This window comes from Camarhynchus parvulus, chromosome 1A (assembly GCF_901933205.1).
Source record: "Camarhynchus parvulus chromosome 1A, STF_HiC, whole genome shotgun sequence".
Taxonomy (NCBI): Eukaryota; Metazoa; Chordata; class Aves; order Passeriformes; family Thraupidae; genus Camarhynchus; species Camarhynchus parvulus.
The window spans coordinates 18209584-18234591 of record NC_044586.1 but is presented as its reverse complement, the minus strand read 5'-3'; the positions used below and the strand labels follow the sequence as shown (position 1 = coordinate 18234591).

The following is a 25008-nucleotide window of genomic DNA, read 5'->3' as shown; positions in this document are numbered from 1 at the left end:
GATTCCTATCAGGTTTTTATTTTCCTTTTTCCCCACTAGTTAGTAATATTTCAATGCTTTTATTTTGAGGTAGTACTGATAATTTACTAGATATTTTACAAAGATATTTCATCCTCAAGGGTTTGAAATATGCTTTTCCAACACTACATTGGGCCAGAGAGAAGGATTTACATGTTTAGAAGTGACATGTCTGCTACAAAAACATTTTCCAAATAAAAAACTTCTTTACAAATACCTTATTTTGCTTAATGTATCTGCTATACACTGGGACAGAGATCTTTGAAAGCAACAGCAAGATTTCCAGTCCTGACTTTTCAAATATTGAATATTGAGGGTGCAAGCCTAAATGAGCTGACCCTTTCTAAGCCAGCAGAAAGCCCCTAAACAACTACATAAGAATATCCAGTATATTAGTATATTACATACTAATATAGTCAGTGTATTACATGTGTATTAGTAATATTACAGAAAGTGCCATTACTATTTTGTGTTGTTAATGTCTGTGCTGTAATAACATCACTGCCTACACAGAGTACCACCAACAAATCAGTTTGGTAAACAAAGATTATTTAGATGCTATTATCAGTATTGGGTCATTGTGAAATTACACCTAAAAGTATCCCCTGGATTCAGTCTCCATAGCCTTCCACAGCAATAAATCCTAAAATCCCAGACCTGGTTTTGCTGTCATGTTAAGCCTTCCCAGAAAGGGGTGCTACTGTTGCAATACAAGAATACCACAACACATCCTCTGTCCCAGCCACGACAGAAAATAATCACAAGCAATGAGAGAAAGCTTCATTTTCCTTCTATCACAGTACCCTTGTTATGTTACCTGTCTGTCAAAAATATAATCATACTACAAAATACTATTTACTACAGGCCCACAGTCCCTAGGGCTGTTACTACTTCCCACTTTATCCTAACAGGCACTTAAGGGTAAAACCGGAAACATCTGCCTACTAAATATCAGTAATTAAAACAACACTAGGATGATTAACACATCTGACTACACCTCTACTTCAGAGCAGCTTGCCTGTCAAGGCTCAAATATACAAGCAAGACTCACAGTTAGGAATTAAGAAAAACCAAATCAACCCTCCACCACCACCACCAATAAACCCCACACCAAAAAACCCCTACCACAAAAGATGAGACCTGGAATTTAGGAGAACTTTACAATCCTGCAGTGATCATCTTACCTTACACTTATTTATTTCAAGAATCAACTAAAATATGCTTTTGTAGAGGCCAGTGAGAAGATTCAAAGCTGATGAAGAGAGAATCAGTTAGATTTTATTTTAGTGGAATATACAAGATTAATGAAGACTGCTTGGAGTTACTCAGCCTACAGATTTCATTCTTTACCGCCAGGATAAACCCCAGATTCTGTGTAAGGGTATTGGTCAGCCCAGCCCACACCTGCCCTTCCTCCCCAACACAAGCTGCTCTGGCCAGACTGTGTTCAGCTGTCCTGGAGACCATGGTTGGCTGCACTCTTCTAGGAGGATCTTCCAAAACAGGTGAAGTGGTGCAGTTGCAGGTGGTCTGGTTGAGGTGCTCAAGAAACTAAAAACTGTGGGAGAGTTAAACTTAAAAAAAAAAAAAAAAAAGAAAAAAGAGGGAGGGGGAGAAGGAGAATAAAACCAACCAATGCATGCTACCTTTTATAAATAACCACCCAATATCTTGTTTAAAGTCAAGTGGAAGCAACAGCCAATCACAGACCCCACTAGTTTATTCATATGCTTTGCTGTTAGAAGACTGAAATACCCATTTTTATCTTTTGCTCCTTAGTTTTGGTAGCTAAGTTTTGCATCTTAGTTTTGGTAGCTAATCATCACAACTGTTATCATAGCTACCAGAAATAGATTGCCATGTGCAACAGTATCTTTGTAAATTAAATATACAAAAATATACAGATATTTGACGTATATACATGCATAAATACACTGAGGGATTCTGGTGTAAATAAAAATTTATCATCAGCTTCAAGCAATGAAATTTATTACAGTATCTTTGTTCTGTCTGCTTTTCACAGACATGTACTATTTCAAAATAAAAATTAATGGCTAGTGAAACAGTCCATCAATATACCACTGAAATACTCCCTCAGTCCATAAAACTTCCTACTTTTAAAGAGTTAGGAGCTCAGAACACTTAAAGGAAACAAAAACCCCCAACCCTCAGCATATAAGGACTTGCTTTTCAATTTTTTAATACTGGTTATAAATCAATAGCTGCATTTATTGGCAACAGCCTCAAGTACATGTACTGCTATTTTTTTCTAGTTGCTCTTCTTTTACTACAAGAATCTGAACCGTCACTATGAAAATATTAATGTTTACCACCATCATCCTTTTATAGACTCCACAGCTCATTTATTATAGGCAGGAAGGGATAGGCTACTAGAGGAAATAAATACTATCCAGAACAGCAAGGAGTTTCTTTCAGAATATGCATTTGAGTTGCCACCTTTATAAATAAAGTTCTTGATCATTATTGAGAATTAGTTCATACAAATCATATAAACAGAACTGTATATACATACACACTCTATATCTATTGTTGTAATAATTATCAGGTCAGTATATGCCTAGTACAGTTCCTGGGTTTTGAGCGTTTGTTTCACTTTTCAAAGACTGTTTTGTCTTCATTAGTATTTCCTACACGCAATGTAGCAAAATACAGGAATCTGTTCCAAAACTTCAAGTTATTCTTGATGTCTTCCTACCAAGAGTGCAGCCGTTTTTTCTGTCATCACTTCCAGGTGGTCAGGACAGGCTTTCCTGAATCTCTTGCACGGCTTCCTTTGACCCCTGTGGGCTGCCCAGGACGACCCCGCAGGTCGCGATCAGTCCCGTCGCTCTGCGCCATCTCCTCATCATATCTGCAGGAAAGGAAACCCCTTCAGTGCCTTGTGCTGCTACACAAACAGCTGGGGCCCTATACATTCTACTTCTACATTCTATTCTGGTTACTGTCTAGAACTGGAGTTTGATACAAGCTGCTCTGCATACAGCTTCATGCAGGCATAGCATGACATGCAGCTATGAGTCTATGAATCTATAATTTTATAATACAGATCATCCTGAAATATCTTCAGCCCCAGTTTGAAAGAAACAAGTCATCTGGCAGCTTTAGTTAAACTCTCAAGTTTGTGAAATTTTGTGCTTGTGAAGTTCCCCATGTACTTCTGCAGGTCTGTGGTTAAGCAGAACATCAGCCTGCTGCCAGTTCAAATAACTCCTGAGCTATTGCTTCAAAGGGAGGATTGTTAGCTGCAGTGTTAAAACTCCCCTGTTGCATCACAAAGACAGAAGGGAAAGAATGATGTGAACAAAACAGCCATGTGATCAAACAAAATGCATCTGATGATATGTATTTGGTAACACTTAGGCACAGTGATGAGCAGTTCTGTAAATATCTAAATCCATTATAGCGTCAGATAACCTCAGCATAAACTGACATTTCAACTGCTATTCAAATTCCAAGCAGAATTTGGTTATAAATAGATAATTGTAATTAACAGAAGATAATACTAAAGAATTTTGTAGGAAAATCATAAAATATGCTTAGTTATACTGTTTTATAGGTATTCATAGCTACCATGTGTATAACATCCATTAAATCTTAAACCCTAATTCAGACCGCTTCTATTTAACTGCTTTTACTAGTATAGAGGAAAAGTATTTAAGATGAGCAAGCACTAGTGGATCAGCTGTGTACATAAAGGGCATTCCTGACATACTGAGCAACTGCACCACTAGAGCTAGAGAAACTATCCAAATATTTTCTCAAAAAAGATAAGGAACTGTGTCAGCAATATGGTATTCAAATCAGTGTTCTTCTGCATAAAACCAATCCATCCTAGATAAATCTTGCAGACATTCCAATATAAGAAGTCTCAGTTTCCTTCATTTCTCTCCTTATAATACTGATCGAGGAAATTAAAAAATATCTGAAAATTCTATGATTTATTATTACATTTATTATTCACAGGACTCAAGAGGCATTATTCCCATGAATTGAGAGAAAATTTGCATCAAATAACTTTTAAACCAGAACTAACTATTTTAACTGTTTAAGTACCGTGTATATATTAGCCTCCATAAAATTAAAGTTCTGCACATGTAGAAGACACATTCTCTTTGATTGTCCCCCAGTTCTAGCTGCTAGAAGTTCGGAAGTTGCAAACAGGAGCTTATCAGGCAACATTGTCTCTGGACATGAGGCAAGGGAACTCTGCTTTAATGCACTCCCACCTCCAACGCAGTTCCAAAGAAATGAAGTGGTACTTTGTGCCCATTTTTCGTATCAGAATGAAGTTTACTTTATCTTTCTGGTCTACATTACACATCAAAAAAAGTGAGGTGAAAGAAAAACATTGGCCTTTCTGTGAAACATTGATAAAACTTACAAGACTTCATAATTGCCCAGAACCTCTTTTGGTGGAGATTTATTCCATTTGCAGTCAGGAATTTCCCCGTTAGGCACAGCAATGTTAAGCGTGTCATTAATAAGATTATACTTCAAGATGCGATCATTAGCGGTGCTGGAAGTAAGAGAAGGGGAAGCATTAACCTACAAAAGGGAAAAAACCCCAGTCAGTATCAGTTTTTGGAGTGTTCTCCAACCAGCATGTGTGATGTCTGTGTGTACCATATGGGAAATTGAGCCTTGGTGGCTCAAAGCACATCTTTCAGTTCCTCAGGCACTGGAAGGAATTCCCCACTGAGCATTTTTCGTTTTACTTGGACAGGAAAGTACCACTCTGTTAAGTGTCTGCAGTGTCAGCCTGAAGATTTCTGTTGAGATGAGATTCACCAGGATCAATCAGACAAGGCAGAATTTCTATTTAATTTTCTGTTTACATGGTTACAAACCCCATACTTTTGAGTCCTTAAAATTTGCCCAGTTTACATGAGCCACTGCTGCCCACAGAAATCTGTGGCTCTCTTCTGGTAAACAATTTTTCTTTAAGTTCTTACCTGAGTTCTCTCGTTATATTGTGAGTTGGAGAGTGCTCTCTATTCAAAGCACTACATTGTATCTTGTTTTAATTAAACCTGGGATTCATTTAACATATCTTTGCTCCACATTTATTTTGGAGAAGTAGTATCAGAGTGATAAACAGAATTTTCTTATGAAGTTCACTTCAAATTAGACTGAGAAGGAAGAGGGATGGACAAAATTTATATTGAACATACAGAGCTAAAGTATATATATGAAAGAGAAATTTATGTAAAAAATAAAAATCTTTCCAAATATCCTAATTATACTTTGTATGCCCCTTTTGTTTCCTCTTAATCTGTAACATTAAGGCCATGACAGCATTTAAAAATTAAATTTGATGCTTTGCTCCATCAAGTCGATGCCCATTTTTAAGGTACTGATCCAGTATTTAACAGGGCTGCTAACATTCAGACTGCCTCTGAAGTGCAGTTGCATGGATGTACTGGATTTAGAAACCAAAACAGAAAACCACAAACAAATAGAAAAACCAAAAAAATATGAAAGAAAAGCACATGCTAGTTTGGCCATCACATGAGCTATGTCACTTTCCAGTATTTTTCTTAATCCACTTATAAACAAACAATACTATCTAAAAAGAGGAAAGACTACATTGAAGTCTACTTGGTTTTATTCCGTGAAATGAGAAGGAAGTTTTTTCCCTGTATTTTATAGAACTTTACCTCAATTAGCCAAGGTTTAAGCTTGTCATCAATGATAATGTCATATCCATAACACTCAAAGCAGTGTTTATCATTATTCATTACAGGCTGGAGAAAAAGAAAAGATAGTAATATGTATTAAAATCTACTCTTCAGTAAGTAACCCAATTAGCTACTTTCTTTGCTAGAAATCACATGTAATGACATTACCAATCTTCTACAACACTTTTCAGTATTGTAACTCAAATATAAGCTTGCTAACTAACTAGTAGGTTCAGCATTGCCTCTTTTTCTGAGACTGGATGTAAATATTTCAATACCAATGATTGCACTGATGCCAAATATTGAGTTATGTTAATTTTCCATTATGTTTCCATAGTGAAAATAAGTGGTTTTATACTTTGCAAAAGTAATAACTATATTTAAAGCCTGCGTGCATCAGGAGAAAACAGAACATTTGAAAATTTACAGCTTCATATAATTATGAATTCTTTAAACTTTAGAAAAGCAATTCAAAAACATTTCTTTTATTCTGCTGCTGTAACTATGGAGAAATTTTAGGTCAAACAATTACAAAATACATTTTAAAATTTTAATTACTCAAGGTAACTATAACCCCAAAGCCAAGAGAGAGCAGGAATCAAGTTTGCTTAGATGCACATCCCCTAGAGAACCAGGAGCTTTCCAGCATCTGCATTATGCATTATATATGCATTATATAAACATTTGCAGTATGCACAGTGTAATACTTTCTTCTACGTGAAGCTCATCAGATCTTTTAGAGAAAACTTTGTAAAGGTTTCTGAGATGTTTTCCCCATAACTAATAATGAAGCTTTTCATTTCTTCAGGGACTGAAAGGGGGGAGGAGGAACAAGAATCTAATTACATGTGCCATTGTCAGAAGGACAGAGGAACAACAGATTTCATGCTCCATAATTTTTACCACTTCTCCTCTTCTAAGGTTCTGCTAGCATTATATCCCTTTTCTTCCCCCAAGTACCTTTTCTTCCCCCAAGTACCAAGATATGATTGCACAGCAGAGGCCAGGTTAAGGCATGCTTCCCCCGCTCCCACTGATCCTAGCTGCACGACCTTGTCCCCGTTTCTCGGGCTGATTCTGGTGTTCATCTGCTCCTTCCGTGACTCAGCTTATTCCCCTGGCAGAACACCAAGCCATCAATAAAGCAAGGTAGTAATTGTCAGTGCACAAGTGAGCTGATTCAGCTCTAAATGGTGCCAGGACCAACCCAAAAGAGAGGACAACACAATGTACTTGGGACCAGGAGAGTCCTTGTCAACTCAGTTACCCCAGCTGATTCCCAGAGTGGTACCTGCCCTGTAATGTGATCACAGAATATTATCCCAACACTAGAAAGTCACTCAAGCAGAGAACTGGCTGCTGCTTCTTTTTTTTTTTTTTAAATAAATTCATAGTAACTCTGTGACTTATGCATAAAAGTAGTGAAAGTATGTTATGTAACTCTGATGAACTAATAGCCTTAGGTTTGCTTTGATAAACTGTCCTCCAGAGGATTTTTTTCTTTGACACATTTGTTATTGCTGGAATGACGTCACACATTTTGGCAGAACTTAATACTATTCACAAGGGCAGTATCAAGTCATATTAAATAGTTCACAAATCCCTCAAGGAAAGAGATTTATTCACTCCTTCAAATATCCACAGACAGCTCAACCCACTCACCCACCCAAGATTCAGTTCCCTCATCTCAAGAGATAACAAGAAATCAAGAGGTAAGAGAGCTGTAGAAATCAGCATCAACACCATCACTCAAAGAGCAGAAAAGAGATGCAGGGGTTTGAACGGCAAGCTCACTTCCATGGTTATGGGAAGCCTGCAGCTGGAATGGCTATGGGAAGCCTGCAGCTGGAATGGTTATGGGAAGCCTGCAGCTGGAATGGCTATGGGAAGCCTGCAGCTGGAATGGCTATGGGAAGCCTGCAGCTGGAATGCTATCGCTGGCAGCACTCACCGCAACAGCCTTCAGGGACTGCACAATGATCCAGTGGATTTCATCAAATAATTTGTTGGTGACTTCCTTTCCACGGGTGCTCTCCAGATACAGGCGTAAGTTACTCACTGTCCACTTGCCTCCATGGATATGGTTGTAATCATCCTGAAGAGTTAAGGAGTTCACTCAGTCTAAGATTTCGAAGTTGTTCAGCAGGTTTTTTCTCATCCCCACAAAAAGTCCCCTTATATTTACAAGTACTGCTCTAAAACCAAACCTGGCTAATTGCTCTTGCAGCTTCATGAACACCTCAACTTTGAACTGCCCTCTACATAAACAATTGCTTTTATTATAGCTTTAATATGCTTGTATCACACGTTGTAAATAAAGTAATAAATCTTTGTTAGGAGAAAAAAAACTGAGTACATGGACAGTTTTATAATAAAGTATGAGTTATGATTAGAAGTTTTAAAATGTGAAAGGAAAGAAGTGAACGTTTTGCTCCTCTGGGGATAAGGAAAAAACAATTAATGAGCAACAGCAGAATTTCACTGAAGGTAGCTGTTGTAAAATGCAGCACTTGAAAGTGTTTGTCTGTGTATATTTATTGAAAGCACAACTTGTCTGTTCCCTGGTATCTTCTTAATGGTGCCACTGATAACAGCTACATTCAAGAACATAGTGAAACGACACCTGAATTGTTTTTAAAAGTTAAAATTTTCAAGTAATTCAGTACAAAACCCCACTAAGCATTACTGAAAATGAACAGGGGAAAACAGGACGTTACCTTATGTTGTCTTTTCAGAGGCTATCAAGGCTGTGCATTATTTCTCTTTAAATGGAAACACAAGAGCAAAGTGAGGGGTGCTCATACTGATGGAAAGGCACATGTTCAGCCCTCAAGGAACTCTCAGGACAAATGCTTTGTGCCTTTATAAAGTGTTCTCCTCAGAGCATTTCTGAGAATTAATGATTGTATGCCTGGTAAATTACAAAACACAGAATGCATAGAGCAGAAAAAAAGCTCTCAGAAGAACAAATTCTGTCATCCTCTAGGACAAGGTCAGAGAAGCACCTATGTTATTATTAGGCTTTCTCATATAGCTCCCCCATTAGTAAATTTGGAGAACTGGACAGTACAAATAAAGACCTGAAACATGGTTCTCAGGATTTGCTGCATGATAAAAATGTCATGACACCAGATTCCAGCACGGGAACAGAGATCAAAGTTTCAGCCCTCTTTGCCCTTCAGAACAAGTACTCAAATCAAAACAGATTGCAACTGGGTAGAGCTTTACATAATTACAGTTGTTTCATTAAAGACATTAAAACAAAGTGAAAATAATTATGTATAAGAATTATTGTTGTTTTGTTTGTATTACACACACATTTTCCAGCACCTCATAATAATTTTTATAAATTACTGACAGCTCAAATTAGGTACAGTTTGAGAAGAGTAAAGCTGTACAGTCTAAAAGCCTCCAAAGTTACAGGCACATTTAAAACAGAACAAATAGGATGGGTAGCATTGCTTTACATTAAACTTCCTTTCTGCAAAACTGAACAGATATCAGTGGTTTACAATTTATAAAAAGCTTTTCAAATATTCTAGTAATAATTCCACATTCTTAGGCTGCTACCTCTATAACCATTTCTGTTGTCCTAATATTATTCTAAGCGACGTCACCACCACAGTCACTTCTCCTATCTGGGAAAAATCTTCAAGGCCATTCTTTAACTGGTAGAGAAGATGGAAGGGTGCATAATAAGGCAGGGAATGTACCATGTGCCTCACATCTTCTCTGCTACTGGCAACACCACCAGGAGTTTTTCTAAAAGTTGTATGGGACCTGCTTTCACCATAAGTAATTCTCACTGTGCCCCGTCAAACCAAAACATGTTTGAAGCACTTCACAAATCAGCAACTGAACAATAAGATGTTTGTAGTACTGAAAAATGGCATATTTGACCACTTACCCTGGTTAAGAACTATCAACATTATCATTTACATTGTTGTTGCAGCAATATTCAGACAAAAACAGTTCTGCTATGCTGCACATCTTATGGAACAGCAGCAGAGAAGGCATGTTAATCAGGGTTTCAATTTAAGATATATTGCACATATCTTGTGTATGAGCGCATGTGTACACCTACATTAATATAATCAGAAGCATGTGTGTGTGTGTGTGTCCATACATATTATTTTCCATACCATCAAAATAAAGCTTCTGGCATTAGGAAGTGCAACAATAGAGTTTTAATGACTGTACCAGAGGCATGTTTTGTAAATCACAGACATCCGCTAAAATCACCAAAGGGACAATCATTATCAAGTCATTCCCTGAAGGAACAAGGCTTGGGAAGTGACACTTTATCCCCATCTATATCACCCCTGCCCCACTAACCTTCCCTCCCCACTGCTGAATTTCGGCCTACTTTGACATAAGGAAGGGCTGACAAAGCTCTCATGTTTCCACATGAATATCAATGGCAAATTACAGGACAGAACTGTTCTGCAGGCAGAGCTCCAGCTTTGTCCATGCAAGAGGAAGACACCAGATGGCCAGGCAGCACTTATTTATCTCAAGTTTGCAACTGCACACTCCCTTTGTTTCCCACAGAAGGAAGGCAGGGGCAGGAGGCTGGGGAAACACTGGAAGAAGCTGGAAAATCCTGTGATGAATAAGTGCTGGAAAGAAGAAATTGAATTAACTGCCAGAGAGAGAGAGAGAGGGAAGGGGAAATGAAGAAGGGGATATTAAACCACTATTATAAAGTACATAACCACATGATCCAAGCTCATAAATTTCATTGTTCAATTCATAAGTGAGCATGTTGGCTTTTAAATTAAAGGAGACCCCTGCTCTCAACTACTGTGAGCTGCAACTCATTATCTTGACTTCTGATTTGTGGTTTTCTAAAATTTCTACATTCTAAAATGTATGTATTTTTAAGTGCAAGGTGAAGTATTTTAATTGCAAGATGATGAGGAGTATGACAAAACCTTTTGATTCCAAGTTTCTGGGACAATTAAAGAAAATCAGTCTTGCTACAAAAGAGAATCTAAGAAATCAGCACACTTACCCCATGTTTCTGAATGGCAACGTTTGTAAGATGCACAAACATGTTATCCAGTTCACTTGTACTTGGTGTGTATTTCACTGTGCAAAACCGGCAAAACCCAAGCTTATACCTTAAATGCAAAAAGTCATTAAAATGTGTTAAATCCCTGTGAGAATCAAGGAAGTGAGCGTCCTAGGATACCAGCTAAACTTCCTTGTGCAACATGCACAACATTATTTTGACTACACTGGACATTATCTCTAAACAAAATACAAAGACATGCAACCTTACATGTAACATCTCAGTGGACGATAGGTAGACACCAAAACATAGAGACGAAGATCAAATTTCTTTCCACCAATTAGTAAGGGATTGTTGATGTAGAGTGAAATCACATAGGCTTCTTTGGAAGACTGAGACACAAACCTGAAAGACACAAAACATGTCTCACAGTATGATACTTGCAACAATACAATCCCTGAAGTCTTTTACTTCTTTGGAAGTGTTCTGTAAATTTCGAGGTGACTGAAATCTTGCATCTTTTGCCAAGACGGTGTATAAAGTTGTAGAGGTTAATAATACACACTTGGCATCAGGCCTTATATATAAAAAAAAAGCTGAAAATATTGTAGAGATGACCAAGATCAATTACCCATTTAAACTCACACAGTAGCTGACCAAGCCATTCACAATGCAGCTCTACAAGCCAGCCTTTTTCCCTTGAAGAGAATTTAGAGCTTGGCAAAGTCCAGACAAGCAAAAAGAATGTATTGCATTACCTTCATTATTCAAGGTCTTGCACTACTGGAATATTTGCATTTCTGCTTGGTGTGCAACTGCAAACCACTGTGAAAAGTTAATATAACTTTCAGATTGTGACATTCTTCAGATTCAAATCAGACAGGGGAAAAAATTCTCAAATGACATTCAGCCAGTCACTTGGTCACAGGAAAAAACATTAGTTGTGTGATTAAAACTTCTAGTCAGAGAAAAACATAAAATTGCTAACCTATGTCATCCATTTGGAAGGAGATCATCAACATGATGTGCATTATTTTGTGTTCCAAAAGGAAAATACATTTATTTCATAGAAATGCATTCTTCTTTTGTACCAATTAAAAAAGTGATTTAATATATATTAAACAATTATTGAAATTGCTGAGGGGAAAATTTTTCTGTTGCTTCCTGTTATTTAATACTGTGAAGAAGAAGAATTTCTTTCTGTGCAGGTTTTTCTCTGACAACACTGAAAGTAATTTTATAAAGAATATTAATTGAACAGTTCTGTGTGCCTCCTCATACCAAAACAAGCTGTATTATAACCTGTTGAAGGAGGAAGCCAGATAACAACTGAGATTAAATGCAAACCTAACTATGAAATGACAAAGCAATCATAATAATAATGGCATAGTTTTCCCATGCATCAGACAATCAGCATGTTGATGCAGTTCACCTAATTACAGAAAGTACAATAAAGGGTTTGGTTTCAAGAACTTACGAAGATGTTTTGCTGTCTCGAGACCATTTTTTTATTTGGGAGAGTTTGTTGATTAGAAATATTCCTTTTCCTTGAGCTTTGCCACAAGGTTTCATAATCCATGTGCTGGAGGGATTCTTTCTGAATTCTTCAACAAAGAGATTATAATCGGCAGGAAGCATAAAAGTCACAGGAACAAAATCTGAATTAAGGGGGAAAAGGGGTGCACAATTAAAGACACTATCTGATAAGGCTACTGACACATAAAGACTAAAAAATAAAAGTTCTGTATTTTCAGTTTTCCAGTCTGGCATGATCCACCTTCATTAAGACTCATGCTTTTTATCTCATTTACATACTAGTTTTTACTTAAACAATTGCAAAATGTTGCACAATGCTAACTTCAAAGTAATAGATTCTAATTCATGTGAACAGATTTTCTTCCTCCATTTATATGCTGCGCCATTACAGCATTCGATACCATTTCAACAAAACAATTAAAATTTCTCAATTTCCTCGATCAGCTTCCACCATTCTTTATCATGCTCTGTGCAGGCAAAAACCCCCTCTGGCTGCATAATTTTTATTTCCATGTAACTCCCATTATTCTTATTTATTATATCTTATTCTGAACTCCTATTATTCTTCTTTGCTCCCACACTCAGTTTTACCATGATTACTGAAACCTAAAGAAAAACATTTTTCACTTTTTGCTATTAAATTATCTTCAATTTCATTCTTGAAGACCTGCCTTCTTACATGGATGAAGTGCTTTCATTTCACTTTTCCAAGATGTAATTCAACTCCACATATCTCACTCTGTTTCACTTCAATGCTTTCTGACCTCCAAACCAACTCTGCTTTCCTCATTCCTCATCTATTCTTGGTTTAGTTTTAGGGTTTGAGTTTCTTGGGTATTTTTTTGGTCTGGTTGCTTTTTATTTTATTTTTTAGCAGTCATTATTAGTTCCCCAGATTTCCCTTCTGAGGTGTTTGTTAATTTAATTCTGTCTAGAGCCTTCCTTCAAAACGGTTTAGTTGTTGCTCCATTGTAAGATTTTCACATAATAGTTTTTCACTTTTGAATTAAAGAAACTGTAACCGTCTCTCACATGAAGTAGCAGAGCCCTTTGGTTTCACCACTAACCCAATTGCAAAGTATCTATCAAACCCACAATTTTCCCTCTCCAAAATAATTTTTGAGAAATCCCAAATGAATCAAACCCAAAAGAGGAACAGAGCACTTCAAGGTAGCCACTTTAATGTCATAACAGTCCAGAGGTTCAGTGCTTCACACACAAAAAAGCCGGTTCTCTTCCAATTATTGACTCTCTAAGAAAAGAGCTGAGTGCTGAAATAAGAACAACATACCCAAATAAATATATTTCCCATTTTCATCCTTTTCTGCAAGAGGACTTCCTTCTTTCTCAAGGTCTTTTCTGTATCTCTTGATATTCTTTACCATCAAATCTTTTCTGGTCAGCTCATAGTGGTTTGGGAAATGATTGACAATTTGGTCATCAGAGAGGCGGTAACCGGTTTCCACGCTGAACACATTTCTGATTGTTTGGACGCTCATCCTGAAACCAAAGACAGACACCAAGTGACTTCTCTCAAGAAACACACTTCAGGATGACAAATTAGAGATCTTTTCCCTCCAATTACTTCATCTTTTCTCGCTCTCATTTCTCTTTATATTTAATATTTTGCTGCAGTGACAATCCAACATATCCTGAAGTTCTATTAACAAAGCAAATAAAATCCTGCTGAAGGCTTAATCAGTCCCTCCGCTACCACTGAAATTGGTGCAGGAAGTGAGGACAGAAAGATGACAAGTGGGTCCTACTGGACTCTGGCTTGTTGATAGTCAGGTCAATCCCCAGAAGGGCCTAAAAATGACTGAAGTGCACCCAAATGCTACAGAATCCTCTTTCTAAATCTGTTACTTCACACTCTTGAAACTCACCTTTCCTTTTCAGAAAAGCCACAAACCCAACCTCTTATTGACTACCTTGATACTTGGATTACAAAAGGAATTCAAGCATATGACTTGAAAACTGGTTCAGAGATCTTGCTAAAAACACCTGTGTCGTTGAGTTATATATCAGATGAAATTGCTGCAGTGACAGTCATTAAATCAGTTATCAACTACATTCTTCACAGAAGATAAGAACGGGGACATAAATACTAAGAATTTTCCATATTAGTTGTCTCAATGCAAAAATTAAAGAATATTTCCTGAATACTACTGATCTGCTACATTATCATTTCAGAAAGAAAAAAAACTAACCCAAAACAAAACAACACAGCAATTTCCATGAGTGTTTCCCCACTCTCCCAACTGCATTCCAAAAGCTTGAGCAGATTCCTGCCCATTTAGATTCCTGTCCATTTAAATAAGTGGTTCACAAAGGGTACATTTGGCAGGACAAACTGACATTCTGATGCATCTGAAAGGAACATCACAAATTGTTTCATTTATTTAAAGAGCACTGTTTCTGCCCATTAATAGATTACTGCATTCTAGGACAGCATTTCATGGGCTTATATTAGACAAACACCAAATGAGAAGATAATTTACTCTCCTCCTTTTACCACAATCTTGGTCTAATTTCTCATTCACTCCCAGTATTGAAATGTTGAATAGTTAGCCTGAATATAAATCATTATCATGAAGAGGACGAAAGTACAGTTTATTACAGAAGTTTGGACTCTAGTAACAGGGCAAGCTTCCATAACATTGATAAAAGAAACTGGGAATTGTAGCATACTTACCAATAAAAATTCCAGTCTTCATTTTCTGCCACCTGAATCCATCCTCTTTTTTCAAAGTTGTTTATTAGAACAGATTTTTCTATGTCAGTTACCCACTTTACTTTTCCTGCCATTATCCCGAAGTGGAATCAACCTGTTCATACAGAAAATTTTAAAGTTGAAAATAGGGGAGGATACAGGGAAGCAAAAGGAGAAGAAAAAAGTGGCACCTAGAAAACACTTTCACATAAGTATTATTAGCTTAAAACCCAAGGAAAAGAACACCTAGGCTCAGACTGAAACCCTGCACTTCTCAGCTGCAGAACTGCACACAAGGACACTGGTTACAGGGAGGGTTTTCACACTCCCCACCTCTTATAAATAGGCACAAAACCTTCCCTTAAATATACTACTGACAGAACCCCCTTATTCTACACTGAGTAATGTTTAAAGAACCAATACAGACATTGCATTGTTTCTAACTTAGGAACATATATTTTTGCTTTCTTTTGAAGCAGGAAAGTTCATCTGGATCACGTGGTGCCTGTAGAATAAAAACCCATGATTCCAAGAGAAATCCCTTACATGCTCTATCAACAATCGAGATTTGCAGTACCTCAGGGGAAGGAACTAAAGTTAGTGACCTTGCAACTGGTATCATTAAACCCTTACAGGAGGATTTCCCTAAACATCAGGCTGTTAGAAGAGTGCTTACAAACTGCAGTTCAGCTCCTGACACCAGATGTCACTTTCTACATTAGATCTCTCACTTGCCCAGGTCAGCCTTTTGTCAGGATCACTCGACCATTCTGACAGGAAGGGACACCAGCAAGTCCCCTGGTCCAGCCTTCTGCTCAGTGCAGAGTTAGCTACGAGGTGTGGACGGTTTGCTCAGAGCTTTATCCATTTATGCTTTGAAAAGCCCCAAAGACACAGCACAGCTTCTCTGGGCCTCCCATCCCACTTCCTCACTTACCTCATGGGGGTGGGGGTAGGGGGTGGTTCTCCCTATATTTTTATTATTTTCCCTACATTTTTTATTATTACTTACATTACTTTCCCAAGAACAAAACTCGCCGTGCAAAGGAGTGGGAAGGAGCTGGGTTATCACACACCCAGAAGCAACACCATCTACTGCCTCTTCTACACACAACTTTCCATTGAAAAGTAAATTAAAACGTAAAAGCACCTTTACTAAATGCAGTAATGTAATTAATGAATGTCAATTCAATTTAATATGAATGCCATTTCTGCAAGTAACATGGTGGATTGGAATTTAAGGGGTCTTCATTTTCCAGGACTAGATATGGGAATGTACATTTGCCACCAAGCTCGGGCTCCTATTGTTTCTTTCTGGGAGGTATAACCCATATAACCCCACACAGACTATTTATCCTGTCAAATCCTACAAAGCCAGAATGTTTACTAACAAACTGAAATTTTAGAAAGTTTAGGACACGCATATTTTTATTCATGTTGGTAAAGCAATCTGAAATCAAGCTTAGACAGATAAGAGTATACAAAGACTCAGGGTCTGTCTTCTTGTGTGTGCTTTTATACAATCCCTAGTTCTACAGGGTCGTGATCTTTCTCTGGGCCTTCCAGAGATTACCAGAACAAAAGTAAATGAAACAATTAATTTATTTGTACTGAAGTTGGCATAACCCATGATCAGTGACTCAGTAATACCACACAGCACCTTGTTGTGGTTTTAGAAGTTCAGGGATTAGTCTGCTCGCAATACAATTGTCCCTTCAAAAGGAAATGCATTTAAGCTACAATGGTATTAACCAACCACAATGTAAACTTTTCAAAAGGCTTTAAACCAACATTCTTCACATCTCCAAGCTACCCCAAGAGGTTCACCAAAATTCAAATCTAACATTATACCAGTTTCTCTGACTCCTCGAGCAATTCATACACAGGAAGGTGAGCTGAAATTAAGCCAGAGCTAAACACTGGAGACAGCTTCTACCAGAAATCAAAAGAAAAATTACAAGAGCACAATTATTTTCCTGCTTTGGGATCTTGGCGCCTCACCTATCCCTCCTGCTACAGAGGAGTCAAAGGCAGACTGAAAATTTGTCCTTGGTTTCTGCAGAATTTAATCAATCTCAGATGATGTTTAAGTGACCTGTAAACAAAATCTTCCAATTTTGTACAAATTGATCACCGAAACCCACAAACAAGAATGCACAACAAATAATACAATTTTAATATAATGTACTTTCCTAGAGGAATCTTATAATCTGGAAATAGGTATTCTAGATAACATGATGAGATTGCACAAGATAGCTACACATTCGAACTTCTGGTCAGCTGAGATCCTTAGCTTCACAAAACATCAAAGCAGAGCTGCATAACACAGCCATAGCCTGCATATTTGTATTAAGTCAAATCCTTCACAAAACACCAGAGCTCCTACTCAAGAGACACCAGGCATGTGACACAGTAGGCCCATCACTTCTCCAAAACACTGCCTTTCCTGCCCAGACTGCTCCCACGGGCAGCAAGGGAGCCTGCAGCAGCCTAAGCCCCAGGCGAGACCTCCTGCTCTGGTGCAAATTGATGAACTGAGATCCCAAAGCAGCCTGGCTGGCATCACCACCACTCTAAGGAGCCAGCGGTACTGATGGCAGACTTTCCAAAATAGGGATGAAGCTGCACCTCACCTCCCGCACCCAACCCAGCAACCACTGCTTCTTTCCAACAGTACAAAATGTAACTGTGCTTCATTATTAAGTTTACTACTGGAAAATCCACTTTGGCTGTGCCATCAGAGGAGGCCAGGAGGGCCTGCTGCGAGATTCCCGAAGCGTTAGGGAGGAGAAGGAGCCCGAGACCGAAAGAGCCACACGGCTGTGTGTGCGCGGGCGGGTCTGGGGTGATGGAGGGGTGTCCATTTCTGTGTGTGGGGTGGTGTGTTTGTGTGCATGTGTGGGCTGTCTACGTGTGGGGATGTGTGTATGCGTGTGGGGTGTGTATGGGTGTCTTGGGGGTGTATGTGAGACAGGTACGGGGCTGTGGAGGAAGGGGATGGGACTGGGGATGTGTAGAGGCGCTGTGGGTGTGTAGGGGAGATGTCGGGGAGGAGACGGACACCCATGACCCGCCCCAGCCCCGCGCTCACCTGCCGGCAGGAGCGCGGCCGCCGCTCGCCTCAGCCCGGGCAGTCCCCGCCGGACGCCGCCATCGCCCCGCCCGTTCCGGCCGCCGCCCCGGGGCGGGGCTGTGGGGCCGCCGCCGGCCATGTTGTGTGCGGGGTGGGCCGTGGAGCGCGGCGAGGCCGGGGCCGGCCCTCCCCCGAGGGACGGGAACGTGCTGCAGTCCCCAACGGGGAATCCCCGAACCCCGCCCAGCCACCTCAGGGCTGTCCCTGCTGTCTGGGGCTGTTTTGGTCTAAGCGTGTGCGACTTGGGCCTGCCCCATCCTCAGGAAACAAGTCCCTAACAAACATCAGTCCATGAGTAAATGAGGGTTTGTTAAAGTCCCTAACAAACATCAGTCCATGGGTAAATGGGGGTTTGTTAAAGGTCATCGCGCGACAAAACCTTCTCGGATGTTATGAGAATATAAAACCCCCAGGGACAGTCTGATGCCAAAGCTCAGGTCCGCGTTTGAGCCTGTCAGGTGCTAAAATGTTCCTCACCGTGCAGCTGCAGGAATAGCTGCTTTTGTAGGGATACTGTTCAGAGGAAGCGGGCAAATTTTCACCCAAAAATTTCATCACAGAACCCCAGACTGGTTTGGGGTGGAGGGATCTTAAAGCCCATCCCACTCTACCTTCTGCCATGGGCAGGGACACCTTCCAGGTTGCTCAGAGCAACCTGGCCTTGGACACTGCCAGGGATGGGGCAGCCACAGCTGCTCTGGGCAACCTGTGCCGATGAAAACGAGAAAACAACAATGTGGTCAACAGCTCTAATTCACTCAGTGAGAGCTGAGTGAGGAAAACAGTGCCTAAAAAGTTACGGTTTTAGTTCCTGTGCAGAGAAGCCTGATCTACGCATACAAAAATCCTTCCAAAAAGAGATTATTAAGACACCTGCCATATATGAAGGTTACCAACATTCTGTGATGGGCTTGATACAAAACAATAAGATACTACAGAGTGAGCTCCAGAGATCTGAAAAGTCTTTGAGGGAGACTCTGTAAGACAAATTACATTTAATACGTATTTTGTCTCTGTAAGACAAAATTACTCATTAAAAAATAGATACATTAAGACAGTAGCTGAAATAAACAGTTTGCAGTGTGTTGGAGTACAGCAAATTCATAAGAGCCTTAATTCCCCAAATAATCCAAGTAGAATAAATATACATTATGATTTCCTGGGTGATGCTACAGTAATAGGCTGTTTCAAGGATGCAACTACAAGCAAAGAGTTAATTTAATAATTCATATAACCAGAGCTATCAAATATTCCCTAGTTTAGCTGTGAAAGCAGCTGCAAAATGCAGGGTCACGTGCATGGCCACGTGCAGTGGAAATTTCCTAGCACAACAATACCTCTGGCAGCAGAAGAAAGCAGCCTTCACAGCCTTCTTTCTATCGAGAAGGTATGTCTGCTGTGGCAGCTGACAGCCAGAAAAGTGAGCCTGAATCTTCATGCTGGTTAATCCTTTTTGTTCCTGCACCCATCATACTTCAGAGGAACGCTGAAAGGAAGTTCACTTTTTAAATGTATTATATATTTCATTAAGGACAGAAACAGTTGTTGTGTTGATGGTGGTTTGGGTTTTTTTTCGTGTTTTGTTTGTTTGTTTGGATTTTTTAATTATAAGAGTTTTTTAGCTTAATTCAGCAATTTTAATTGATGTTACAGTTCCATAGTATTAGATGCTGTTTTGCTGTCACTCTGACATTTACACTGACACTATTACATCACAGCTAATAATAGATGCTGTGGTTTTCAATATTAAGGCATCTCCACTTTTTAACATTATTGTTAAAAAAAGGGAAGTGGGGTTTAATTTGAGAGCAGCTCAGTGGTGCTTACTATTATTATATCAGGAAATGCAGTGGCAGCCCTGGTGTGCTATCTTTGTGATGGAAATGACTCCTATGATGACATCTGGGTATTTTATTTTAAGCTTGAGGCAACTCACAAGGTTACCTGTATGTGCAAAATTCACAATTGCCAAGAGAGGAACTATTATTGATTTGAAGTGGTAAATACCAGAATGGAAATATCAGAACTGGTGAACAGAAGAAAGCTGTGGTAAGCAGTGACAGTGCAAAGGTTAATTTACCTTTTATTATATTGTACCTTCGAGGCAATTTTCTTCCAGCATGTGCGAATGTAAACACAGCACAGTCCTTGGCATGAGTTGGAAGATAAGCTTTGTCATGTTCATTTTACAGATGAGTAAACCTCTTGTACGGCGCTTGAAGGGGGGAGACAAGGGGGGTTCTACTGCACAGTGCTGAAAGAAGTGGTTTGCATAAGACACATGCACACAACACAGGCAAACACTTTTATACATTTAAAAACTTAGCCAGGAAAGTCTTAAGGGCATCCCAGCTCCAGGTGGAGTGATGTATCTATGCTGCTGTTCTGCTTCTCCTGGTGTTTACCTTCACTCAGAGAGATGAAATCATACTATAAATAGAGGGCAAAGTCCGCTCTCAAACATTACCTGGTGTAGTCTGCTGTTTGACATGACAATAAAGTGTGGAGCAATACTGGGGTTGGCTCTTTAGAGCTCTTTTGCAGTACACTGTGCTCTCTAGTGATGGGTGATACTGACTGAATCACAACACTGCTATCACCAGCACAAAAGAAAAACACCGAAAGTCCCATGACCTCACTAAACCTTTTGGGCAAGGTGTCAGTAGCGTTTCAGCAGATCTCTCTCTTTAACCTTTCAGTAACTCTGCATTGGCTGTGCTGCCAGGGCTTCTGTTCTCTGCTCCACGCCCTTTTCCTCAGGTGCCCTCGAGACAGTGGGGGATGCAAGTGTATTTTTGTTGCTAAGCTGAACTAAGAGGAAAGCCTGCTCCTCCCCGTTTAAAGGTGAACACCACCACATTCCCAAACCAAAGCCCTGCGCGGGTTCCAGCACGCTCAGCGTGCTGGAAAAAATCCAGATGGGCCCACTGAGAGACAAGAGCAGCCATTTGGAACAGGGCTCCTTCTGCAAAAGGTGTCCGCAGGGCCTGCTCACGCCACTTGGCATCTCCATCGGTGCGGCAAGGCTCACGCACGCCGTGGCGGCCAGGGGCCCGTGGTGACCAAGTGCCGTGGCGGCCACGCAGGGGTCCATCCCACCACGGCCGCTGTCGCACCGCGGGGCGGTCCTCGCCCGGGGCCATCCCGCTCCACCGGCTCCCCCCGGGGCGCAGGGCGCAGTCAGCCCCGCTGCCCTCGCGGCGCTTCCCGCGGCGCCGGCAGCGCCGGGGCTGGCGGGCGGAGGTGGCGGTGGCGGCGGTGTCCCGGCGGGGCGGGGCGGTGCGGCCGGGCCGGGGGCGGGGCGCGGGCGGACAAAAGGGGCCGTCGGGCAGGATCAGCGCCGAGAGCGGCCGGCGCGGGGGGCGCGGGGAGCCCCCTCTGCTGACGCTGCTGTGTGCCCGCGACGCGGCGGGGACTGCGGGCCCAGGTGAGCGGCAGGACACGGGCGGCGCCTTTCCGCGGGGGGAGCGGGGGGAACCCGGCCGCGCTCTCCGGGCAGACCCAGGCTGCGCCCCCGGGGCGCTGCGGGGTGCCGAGGGCTGCCGGCGGTGCCGGGACCCGCCGCCTCACCTGTTCCCCGGCCCCGCGGCGTGCCCCGGGACGTTCACGGGCAGCACCTCCGCATCTGCGGCTCGGGGAGGCGGGATCGATGCCCTGTAACAAACGCGGCGGGCGGGGACGCTGTGCCCGCGGGCGGGAAAGCGTCCGGCCCCGGCTGCTCTGCCCCGGCGGGGACCTGCGTCCTTCCGAAGGATGCTGCGACCACCCGTGCGCTTTGTATCAACTACGGTGTTCTAAGCAAATGAAGAGCGGAGTGCGTGTAGTTTCACTCCTAGTAAAGCAGGAAATAAGCCCTCAAAATAAGTCCAAGATATGTAGCAAAATATGCCAGAGTTAAACATAAAATATCCCCGAATAACTCGTTTACCATATCTGTGTACGTTTAAAGCAGTGCTGTTGATAACAGGAATGATCTGCAACAGCAGAGATAGATACAGAAATCTGTGCAGCAGCGTATACTCAGTAATGCTTAAGTCATTTCACAAGGAGTGATTTCATCAGCGTGGTGAGTTTTGTGATTAAACAGATTTTGAGGTGTTTAATTGGAAAGTATTAGCCTGAGGTTGCTTCTCAAGGCCATAGCAGAAAGACAGACACAGGTAAAACAGGAAGACAGAGTAGATTCAATTGTCATCTTTTGTCAGAGGTACATGGACAAAGTTATTTTGAATTAAAATATTGTGGACACATCAATTTTTTTTCATTTAATGCATGTCAGCTGAATGAGAGTTGGCAGTGAGTATAATGAAGAAGAAAATCAGTCTTTATGCAAGGTGTTTAATGTCTTCTGATGTCGAAATGTCACCTCTTAGAGACACAATCTCTTTGAAAAAAGAAATTTAACAAAATTGCCGACTTCTCCTGTTTGGTAGGTGTCTGTGGTAGTTCTTTTTAATGATTTCTATTTCAATAGGCTATTGACCATAAGACCATTTAGAGCAGACTAAAAAAAAAATGAATGTACTCAGCTTCTGCAGGGTAACAGCCTGCTGGGCAAAACAAGAGCTGGTGGGAGTAGAATAGGAACTGTGAGCTTGACACAATACAGGAAATCTAAGTAAAACTGCGAACAGCATGGCATTTGAATTCTCAGTACTGATGTTCAGAACAAGGACAGCATCAATACTGAGATAAATCTGAGTTTTTTGACTCACAGTCACACTGTTCTTGCACACCAACAGTTTCTCTCACCTTCCCAATGTGGCAGCATTAACTGGGATTCCAGAGGCACCTGTAGAAGATGCCACCAAAGGTCTTAGAAGATGATGAGTTTTCTGACCACAAGTCCAGTAAAGTGTCCCTAAATGGGACAGGCTGGAGGTGCAAGGTGACAGTGTGGGTGCTGTGCTGCCCAGTGCTCAGGGGATCAGGGATGGAAAATGCTGCCCATGGCTCTCCCAAGTGTGCCAGCTTTTTAATATTATGAATTACCAGGTTTAAATTAAAAATGTTATTTGGTCCATTAAAGCTCAGCATCTGTCTCAGTATTTTTATAGGTTATGACCTTGCTGACCAGCATCCTTGAATTCTATATTTAATATCAGGGCATGAATCCCATAATATATCTGCTGAGGATGCAAGCAGGTTCACTGCAGGTACCTTACCCTCCAGGTGGATGGAGTGGTTGAACAAGGTCTCAAAAGTATATCAGATTTTAATTTTTAATGTGATTGAACACATCTTAAAATTAAGACTCAGATTTTACTATGCAACTGTTATTAATAATTATGAGTTTTGCACAAACTTTTTTGAACACCAATAATAACTTTTCTGTCTGAATAGTTTATATTAGGAGCTTTCAAAATTAAAAAAATCTAAGACACAAAATTTTGGAGTAAATGTGAACAAAGAAACATTTTTCCATTCATAGATTATTGGACCATATATATTGTCATACTTACCTCCAACAACTTGGCCATACCATTCAATAATCAATTTTAAGCAAGTTCTTATTTATTATATAAGAATCTTGACCTTTTGGTGAGACAGAGAAGTACAAAGGGCAGAAGATGTTTTGAAAAGGAAATGTAAATGTTAGGGCAGAATCTGACTCAATTTAAACCTTAACTCCTTATCAGCAAGTTGATATCCCTGAGATGGGTGGTGGTGTCACAAAAACCCCCAGAACAGAGCCTGGCAGAATATGTGTGTGGTTTTGGTTCTTTTTATTAGAATAGTTTCACTGTGGTATCAATATATGCTTATTGTCAATGTTCTTAGCTCTTCCCATGAAACCTCTTGGGAACTGAATGTGTTCATTTTGATAGAAGCAGACACTCCTTGTTTCTTTTTCAGTTTAGAAGCCATTGAAATAGGTTTGTGAGAACTGAAGGAATCCATAGACTCTTTAAGGAAAATGATACTTTATAGGCTTATCAAATGATGGCTTTTTAATGCAGACGTACCTGTGGTATCTACTCTTTAAGGTGGAAATCTCTTGTTCTCTATAGTCACAATCTCTGTCACAGTAAGAACTGGTGCTCTCTGGGTGCTCTAACGGACAACATGGAAATGCTGATGATACATAAAAATTTTGAAGTTCTTGAAGTCTTGACTTAGTCAGAGCCCCTTAAACATTTTCGGTAGAGACTGAAATACAAAATACCTGTATGTGCTCTTTGCTGTAAAAGGTTTCCTCCATCTAAAGTCTGCTCTATGCATTTTTCATGTTACTGAGGTTACAGAACTTGCTTAGGAACATGTTTTTTATGTTTAAATATAATCAAATGCTTAATTCCCATTCTCTTTTGAGATAAGAGAATGTCTGTTACATTCCCACTGGAGGCATGTTATCATACTAACTTACTGAGCATAAAGCCAGAAATGAAGTAAAATGTAAGAAGTGCAGTTGTGTATTTTTTAGATTTACAAAGTGTCCCTTAATAGCTGTTTGAGGCAATATTAAGAAGTGTTTTGTGTAAACAGACTCCAAGGTCATTGAAGTTAAGCTGACTGAGAACATGGTAGGAGACAAAGAATTAATTTATCTTTGCTCTTTGACCTAAGACTGATTTAAGAGTTCATCTAGCACCCTGGGTTAACTAACCTGCACAAAATGAGTAATGATGACTTAACCTCTCATCTTCCTAAGAGAAACTCAGGTTGCTGATGGTTACATTGCAACGTTTTGCCCTGAGCTGTGGTGGTTCCCAAGGCAGGTGTCCCTGTGAGGGAGGGGCAGGGATCTCTTGGTGCCCACGGGCTGTGTGCTGGCCATGGCTCGCAGCATCTGGCCTGCAAGGGAAGAAGGCCAGAAGCTGAGGGCAACTGCTGCTCATTGACAGAGGTCACAGGAGAGCCTAAAGAAAACCAAACAAAAAAATGCCTGAGATTT

At 40.5% G+C, this 25008-nt stretch overlaps 1 protein-coding gene across 3 annotated transcripts; it reads right to left on the bottom strand.

The window, feature by feature from the left end:
- Positions 1–951: 951 nt before the first annotated feature.
- TTLL1 (tubulin tyrosine ligase like 1) lies at positions 952–18140 on the bottom strand. Of its 3 annotated transcripts, none has more exons than XM_030960976.1 (11): positions 18072–18140; positions 14963–15095; positions 13559–13767; positions 12209–12389; positions 11002–11136; positions 10732–10840; positions 7669–7812; positions 5697–5783; positions 4421–4584; positions 2735–2890; positions 952–1592 (listed from the first exon to the last, which is right to left on the bottom strand). In XM_030960976.1, exons 2-10 carry the CDS (start codon positions 15073–15075, stop codon positions 2761–2763), a joined length of 1272 nt encoding a protein of 423 aa, XP_030816836.1. In that variant the 5' UTR covers positions 15076–15095; positions 18072–18140; the 3' UTR covers positions 952–1592; positions 2735–2760. The 3 variants fall into 3 exon arrangements, with proteins under 3 accessions (XP_030816836.1, XP_030816837.1, XP_030816835.1); XM_030960977.1 differs by having other exon boundaries at positions 952–1576; XM_030960975.1 differs by lacking the exon at positions 952–1592 and having other exon boundaries at positions 1721–2890.
- Positions 18141–25008: the final 6868 nt, after the last annotated feature.